Source organism: Lissotriton helveticus, chromosome 1_1 (assembly GCF_964261635.1).
Source record: "Lissotriton helveticus chromosome 1_1, aLisHel1.1, whole genome shotgun sequence".
Classification (NCBI taxonomy): domain Eukaryota; kingdom Metazoa; phylum Chordata; class Amphibia; order Caudata; family Salamandridae; genus Lissotriton; species Lissotriton helveticus.
The window spans coordinates 281,242,184-281,250,708 of record NC_136057.1 but is presented as its reverse complement, the minus strand read 5'-3'; the positions used below and the strand labels follow the sequence as shown (position 1 = coordinate 281,250,708).

Here is an 8,525-nt window from a genome sequence, read left to right as displayed (position 1 = left end):
CTGAAGTAGATCAAACCGATACCCCGAGCAGCTTTTCGTTGATATAGTAAAAGGAGTGTTTCCTATTTGGGGACCTATAATAACTAGTAAGGAGGTGAGGCGATTATCCAGAGTGGTGGAAAGAGTCAATACTACTACTGCTGGTATATTGACAAATCTGACTGTAGAGCTTCAGGCTACAAGACTCGTCTCTCTTCAAAATCGTATGGTGTTAGACGTCATACTAGCAGATCGAGGAGGAGCTTGCCGCATCATCGGCAGCTCCTGTTGCGTATACATCCCTGACTCCGCTCCCTCTGTCCATTTAGCCATTCAGAAGTTACACCGATTGGCAGCAGAAATACATACTGATACAGGAGGATGGTCCCTTACCGGCTGGTTTTGGGGCCTACTGTCAGCCTGGGGATGGAAGATCCTAATGGTATTGGTGGGTATAGCGAGTATCATTTTCACATGCTGCTTATGTATACATTGTGGGCCTGCCTGTTGTTCCTATTGCGCCAGGAGAGTATCCTCTGCCCTGGTACCGTCACCCTCGCCGAAAGAAAAATCTCAGATGGTGCAACAGGAAATTCGAGACTTGATGCAGATAGATGAGGGTATCTTTGAGGATTGATTTAGCTACATCACGCTAAAAGGGCGGTTTCTGTGGAACAGAATTCCTTTTGCCGGAATTGCTAACCTGATAATTGTTTGCATGATGTAGCTGCATACATGTATATTCATAGTTTATGTATCATTTGATGTTAGTAACGGAAAGTAGCTTTTGTTATTTACATATAGGTTAAGTTGCACAGTAGTTAGAGAAACCACACTAACGCCATTTTGTATTTGTCGACTCGGGCCTGGGTAGTGATCACGTGTTGTTTTCCTGTTACTGAGCAAGCCCCAATTAGTTGAGTTGCAAGACAGCTGAATTCATGATGTTCTCTCTACTCTAAGGCCCAAGGTCGCATCTGGCTTTGGAGGTGATAAGCACATTCTTGCCGGCGCCGGGCTGTTACTCCCATGTACCGAGACGAAAGGTAGTTACCCTTTCTGACCTTCCCCATAATAGCAGAAACAGACTTCAGAGCAGACTTTGTGTGCCATATATTGTTCTTCCTTGAGATCTCGGACCTGTTGGTAGGTTGCCAAATATGGTTATTTCATGTAATGTAACTGATTGGGTGTGGACGAGGGGGCTCCTCTGCGCAGAGCCTTTTTTGTTAATAAACAATTGCCTTTTCTTCACTGCCAACTGACTGGTTATTTGGTAATAGTGTTCGGTCTATTGGTAAGTGTGGCCCTTAGGATATTTTTCCAGTACTTCAGTGAGTAAGTGGAAATACCTGTGACTTCCCCCAATGTATCTGTATACCGGACAGCCGACCAAACACAATAAATTCCCTTAAAAGGGGATTGATGTTAATTTGTGGGTCCTTGATATAAAGCGTCATATCGTCCGCATACAAGGAAATTAATATTTGACGTAGGAAGCATCGGAATGCCTTATCCTGGTGGAGCTGCCGCAGCCTGGAGGCCAAGGGTTCTACTGCCAAGGCAAATAATAATGGGGATAGTGGACACCTTTGACGAGTGCCCCTCGACATGGACAGTTCAGAGAACACATGACCATTGATTAGTACTTTAACCAGGGGCTGATTATATAACAATTTAATCCACGAAATGTATATGATTGGGAATCCCATACGCTGTAACACCCCAAACAGGTAATCCCACTCCACAGAATCAAACGCCTTAGTGGCATCTAGAAAAACTACAGCGAGCGGGAAGTCTGGCGATACTGTCTGTATCAGGGAAAAGAGGGTGCGAGGGTTATGGGAGGTAGATCTGCCCGGCACAAAGCCAGATTGGTCCGGTAAAATAAGCTTATCCATTAAAAGAGCGAGACGGTTAGCCAGCACTTTAGCCAACATCTTGGTGTCACAGTTCATCAGCGACAGCGGCTAGTACCCGTCGCAAGACTTAGGGGCCTTTCCTGGCTTCAGGAGGGATGTCACCAGTGCCTCTCTCATCAAATGAGGAAGTATCCCTACTTCAAGGGATTCCTCATACACTTCTTTGAGGACCGGCGCCATAATATCTATATATGACTTATAAAATTCTGCGGGTAGGCCTCCAACCCCGGTGTCTTCCCATTTTTTAATTGCATTATCACCTCCCTAATTTCGTCGATTTCAAATGGCGCCCCAAAAAAGTCTCTTTGTACATTTCCCAGCCACCCAAGCGCGATATCCCCAAAAACATTATCTACGTCTACTGTTCCATGCCGCTGCGAAGTGTATAACGCTTTGTAGTGTGCAGTGTACACTTCCAGTATGTCTAACGTGTCTCGATGCAGCACCTCCCCAGGTCCCTCTATTTCTAGTATATGGGTCGCAAATCGTGGGCCTCTTGTCACCTCTGTTAACGCCTTTCCTGGCCTCTCCCATTCGCCATATCTGCGAGCCATCCAGTGTCGTCCCCTAAATTTCATTTTGCGTGCTGAGGCCTCTTCATATTCAGTCAATTTTTCCCGGAACTCTTTCTGTGCCCGACCATATCCTCCTCCCTCCATCTTCCTTTCCAAATCTTTCAATTCCCGGTGTAGGTTCTGAATCGTTCTTTGTATATCTCTAAGTACCCAAAAGCTCTTCGATATACAGTACCCCCTAATTGTGACCTTAAATGCTTCCCAAATAACTTCAACACTATCTACTGACCCTTGTTTCTAATAAAGAAATCTTTTATTTCCTTCCCAAGTTCAACTTGAAACACCATATCTAACAAAGCTTGTGAATGCAATCTCCAATGAGGTCAAGGCCTGTCGTACCCCGGTAGTGCTAGCATCAACTTCACGGGGCAATGATCCAAGAAGGTCCTAGCAGGATGAACCACCTGTCGAATGGCATTACCTAATCCTCTTGACTGCAAGCAATAATTAATCGTGCCCACATCCCTGTATGTGCTGTGTTCTTTCAGCAGTGGGTGGGTGTACCGCCAGCTATCAATGAGATAATTTTCTTCTATAATACCCTGCATCACCTCCTGGGTCTTATTATAGTGATGCCTCGCCATATAAGACTGATCCTGGGCCGGGTTCAAAGCCACGTTAAAGTCCCCTCCCAAGATCAAGTGCGTGGAACCTATATTGAGTATCCTCCCCACTATGGTGGTAAAAAATTCAGAGTATCAACATTAGGGCCATAGCAGTTGGCTAAAGTAACCGACTCCCTATCAATCCTCCCCATACTATAATATATCGCCCTTGAGGGTCTGTTATCATACCTCCCACCTCAAATGGTGTCTGTTTCTTTATCAATATTGCCGTGCCCCAGGCGTACGAGGAATAGGAAGCAAAGAGTCTCACAGATGCCCATTTACTGGCAAACGTAGGCTGGGAGTTCGGACTCAAATGTGTTTCTTGTAGCATTGCTACCTGTATCTGCTGTCTATCCAGATACTCTATTAATTCTCTACGTTTCCTCGGGTCACCCAAGCCTCTGACGTTCCATATCAATACCCTCAGTATGTTTTCATCACCTGAAGCCATCATGCCAGCCCAGTACAAAGTATGTAGATGATAACAATGCACCTGTGTAAATCCAATTCAATAGTGAATGGTCTGTCTGCCTATATGTACTGTGTTTGCTGCAAACAACAAAATACGCAATCCCACCCCAAACACCTCCCACTGAAGCATCCCAATCACGCCAGTATCCATCATCCCACCCTCCACCCCAACCCGCAACCTCTTACCTGTCATATTGCATTTGGTATCTGTTCCCAGCAAATTCTGATGTCGAGTTAACTACACAAAAAACAAGAGAAACAACCCGCCAAAATATACAGTTATTTGGAAAGAAAAAAACGTGGGGTGCACCTGTGTGGGGGTAGTCTGCTGGACCTCTCGACTCTCCAGGTAGTCGGTGTTCCTGACCAAGTCCCAGAGGAAGCTCTGAGGGTGTCCGTTTACTCTGTTTTTGTCCGTCCTAAACATGTAATATTATAATTCTGCCATGTTCCATCTCCTTTCCAATAAACACCTGTTCCTTGACAGTCTACAACAACAGAGGGATCCACTGTCCACTGAACACATAAGAAGTCCCTATAGTCCATCAGCCATTTCCGCAAGTACTTATTCCACATCCGATGTCTGTGTCTTTGAAGAGTCCTCCAATACATGAGACCGTTTTTTTTTTCTTCTTGAGTTTTTTAAGGAATTCTTCCGCCTGCTGGGGTGAAGCGCAAATCGTGGTGGTCCCCTGGTATGTTATGCAGAGTCGTGCCGTGTAAAGGAGGGTATAGGGTATCTGCGCCTGCCTTCGTTTCTGTTTAATAGCAAGTAACTTCCATCTTTCTTCTTGGACTAACGGTGTGAAGTCTGGGTATATGATAAAAGGCACTCCATCATAGGTCAGTTCCTTTTTCTCTCTAGCCACTCTCAATGCTGTGTCTCTATCTCTATAATTTAACAGGCGCGCGATTATAGGCTGAGGTGCAGTCCCAGGGGGTGTTCTGGGCCCAAGTGAGCAATGAGCCCGCGCCACGATGAAATGTGGGGATAACGACTCCACTCCCACCACCGCTCTGAGAAGTTTTTCTACATACTCCTCCATCTTACCTGTTTTCTGCAATTGGGCTGTCACATCTTCCGAGTCAGATATACGTTGCTCCGCATCTTTATTCTCGTGTCATGCCCTTCGATTGTGTGAGCTATGGCATCAATGCGTGTGTCCATTTTGTCGGCGATGGTTGCAAACCCCTGACGCACCTCCGTAAGTATGGATTTGAGTTCGTCACCTGGTTCCGCTTGGGGAGTCTGCTGTACACCTTCTGCCTCATTGTCCCCATCAACTACCTGCTGTTGAGTGCCCTTCTTAGACTCAAACGTGAGCCGCGGCTGACGCATGTCCGGCTTCCCCATAATGGCGCCTGCCGCTAGCTACAGGTCTACTAGTCACCTCCAGGCCAATCCACGTGGTACTTTCGTGGCTCTTTGCTGACGTCTGCAGTGTGCGGGTCTGCAATTAACACCAGCCTAATACAATGTGGGGCTGCTCAGCATGCTTCAATAGTGTTTCACTTCATAAATATTCAGGGCCCGTTCCCGACCACCTGCCCCTCAAATCAGGCGATGATGAGCACAGATGGGCCCCCTGCCAATAAAGCGCTGACTCCAGTCACCTGCTCTGTCGCACCTCCCAGCCCTCAGGCGTTAAGTAGTATGGCGTACTGCCCGAGTGTTCGCTTATGCTCTGCAATGGCGCCTTTACTTCAGTGAGGCAGTTCCAACCTGGTGCCCCTTTATGTGTCCACGTCATACTGGCTCACTCAGCTCCCCTGCTATATTTCATTACAATTCACTGGGGCACTCCTTGAGATGCACCCCCCCTTCCGTGAGTAGCTGATCTACACGCGCCATGTCTGTTGAAGCAGCGTATATCAGCTGCAGCGGCACCGCTTATACACGTGTCTTGACGTGTCCCGCCCTGCTGCCGTTCACTCACACCAGGGCGGCACCGCTTATACACGTGTCTTGACGTGTCCCGCCCTGCTGCCGTTCACTCACACCAGGAGCTCCGACCCTCGCAAGTCGCCCGTGCTCCTTTCACCAGATTCAATCCGCCATGATCAGGGGCTCGAACAGCCGGATGCCATCATGTTGTAGCTGCTCAGCAACGCATCTACGCCGCCTTCTGGACTCGACGGAGCAGTACCCGCCACTGGCGTAACGAAAACTGAGGAGGCCTCCCTGCACGGAACTTAGAGGGGCCCCCATCCGAGCTCAATCAGGAGCTCTCCGGCCAGAGGGCAGTGTCGAGGGGGCCTCCTGGAGCTTGCCCCCCCCGCACTCAGTTCCGAGTATGGCAGAGGTGCGTCTCGGATGCAGTTTCACCCCGGGTTCTCCAGCCAATTATCTCAGCAGACGCCTTATTTCTCAGCTCTGCTTCCCCAGAGAAAGTTACTCTGCATTTACCTGCTTGTTCCCGGGACCAGCTAGGCGTTTGGACGCAGGATAATTATCGAATGTTACCGGACTGCGGGAGCCTCACAGAATGTCGGCCATTCCGCACTAGCGCCACCTAGAGCCCCCCCCCCAAAAAAATCAATACTATCTTTCTCAAAGAATCCCTACCTACACAAAGAAGCTCAACCACAAAACAAAAAACTTATGGGACATGGTTTATTAATCAACAGATAACCTAATGTCAAGGATTGATACAGAGTGGATATCAGAGAATGTTGATTGATACATAAACACAAATGTAGTGTCTGCACACCGAGGCGAATCTCCAATCACAGAAGCGCTCTCCTGCCGCATCCTCTAAACTCAAGCTCTTCTGGCACAGTGCTGGTATTTCCATCGACGGTCCCTACAAAAAAATAAAATCGATTTGTTTTTTACAACCCATTCAGTACAGACCAATATAATACAGCACAAGAAACGGCAGGTGTTAGGAGACAGAACACCTGGGACAAGCTGTCATTCTCTAGGAAAGTTGTCTTTAGGTTATCATTTCTGAAGTAATTTAAAACAGAACTTTTAAAAGTTGTAGGACATTATTGTGTACTGATTTCTAGCCACAGGAGTTATTATTGAATAGATGAAGGGATTCATGGGAAACAACCTTTACAACACATTTTTTACTCGCTAATATCTACATTTTCATTCAGGCCTCTTGATTACTGGCACAGATGTATGCCATCACTTAGATGTCCTAGCTGCTTGGCCACATTTGCAGTATCGTTCCGTATGATGACTTCATGTTCAGATTTCCACACTCGCTCAGTGATCATCAATTCATGTGCACAACCATGCCTTCACACACCAAAAATCAATGTCTGCTCAAACTTGCACCAGTGCTCAGAAATTCGGATCATTTGCCAGTTGCCGCTCCTCCGCTATGGTGGAGGAGCATCGCCCCAGTACTTTCAAGTTATTAGCATGTTATGCTTCGTACTGCTTTGGAGGCGGGTGGATGGAAGGAGATGCTCTATTCTCAGAGCAGGGCAGGGGAGGAGTGGTTTGCCCACTCCTAAGTGCGCACTTAGGCTTCCCAAACCAGTCATGCGCACATTCCCTGTTCTCCATGCAGGCGGCATTACAGCCTGCATGGAGATCATACCCATGCCCCCATTTCCTGGTTGAGCATCGAACCAGGACGCTCAAAACCAGTCACAATGCTACATTGCAGTGTTGTGATTGATATGGGGAGACTGGGTGCCTACCAATCACAATGCTGCATTGCAGTGTTGTGATTGGCCAGTGGGGCTTGGCTGTGTTTCCTGTTCCTCAAGGAGACCAGGAGCAGAGACGCGCAACCCGGCGGCAAGGTAAGATATATATTTTTTTATTATGTGCACTCCATCAAGCAATCGCAATCCCCCCGCATTCCCCGGTGCCCGCCCCCCCTCCCCACCTATGAGCTATGCAGGCCGCCACAGTCATTTGCCCATATTTGTTCAATCCCTCATTCATTTGGACTGCAAACTCAGATCTTCAGATATGCACCATTATTCACTAATCTTTGTGCAGGTTAAGACTTGCCTCATTGGTCAGTAAACTTTGGTGCATGCTCATCTATGGCCCATTTTGTGCCTTTTAATGTGTTACAATAAACGTGGTAGCTTTAGCAGGTGTATTATGTGGCTTAGGGCATGTTCTCCAAACTTCAGATACCCTGCTGAGCTCTGCATGAAAAGGAGGCAGTTGCGTGCAGAACAGGTGCCATTTTGAACAAATCCCTCACGACGTTGCTGACACAGAGAGGTCTAGACAGCCAGGCACATAGCTCTTGGTGCCATAGTTGCTGAGTATTTGTGGCATATTTACAAGCCCCTAGCGACACAGGAAAGTCCCTTTTAGTGACATTCCTGTGGCAGCATTGGCTTTGCCTTATTTTCAAGGCAGCTTTGTAAATAAGACCCCCTTTTCCGCTATACTTAGCGTGAAAGGGGTGGGCAATGTATGTTGTTGTGGGCGTTCCACTGTAACACCCTTTGATTTTGACAGTGACCCATATTTACAAGGGTAGCATAAATAGGAGGCAGCTCCAAAATTAAGACCAGGGAAAATCTAGTCTTAAACAGGCGCAACGAGATGATGAAATGTTGTGCAGCACACATAGAACAGCACAAGTTCATTGATTGTTTATGTGCAGGAAGGAACAATAAACAAACAATCATTTAAAAAAACATGAAGTTTTGCAACTTCTATGTGTGCTGCATTAAGCTGCACACCTAGAAGTGCTGGGTGATGCAAGGGTGTCCCCGTTGACGATAGGCAGCTAAGATTACACCAGTGGAGGAGCTAATGCAGGGCTGCACCATATTCTTGTAAATATGACGTAGCATGTTCTTAGCCTTCTTTGTTTAACGACACGCTTCGCCACTCTCCCTGTAAATTTGCCCCTTGTGTTTTATCAGATCAACTCCTAAAGTCTAAAGCAGAGATTGACTTTGATGGGCATATTTACAGGAAAATGGTGCAGCATTGCATCATTAAAAAAACACAGGGATGGGCTGTATTTACGAGAATA

At 47.0% G+C, this 8,525-nt stretch overlaps 1 protein-coding gene across 1 annotated transcript in view; it reads right to left on the bottom strand.

The window, feature by feature from the left end:
- Positions 1 to 6,155: 6,155 nt before the first annotated feature.
- The window catches only part of LOC144794735 (hemagglutinin/amebocyte aggregation factor-like), a 196,519-nt gene continuing 194,149 nt past the window's right edge, over positions 6,156 to 8,525 (bottom strand). The window contains exon 5 of the mRNA XM_078668194.1: positions 6,156 to 6,359. Within this exon, the coding sequence (XP_078524320.1) occupies positions 6,317 to 6,359 (43 nt within the window). The 3' untranslated portion in view covers positions 6,156 to 6,316. The remainder of the gene's footprint in view (positions 6,360 to 8,525) is intronic.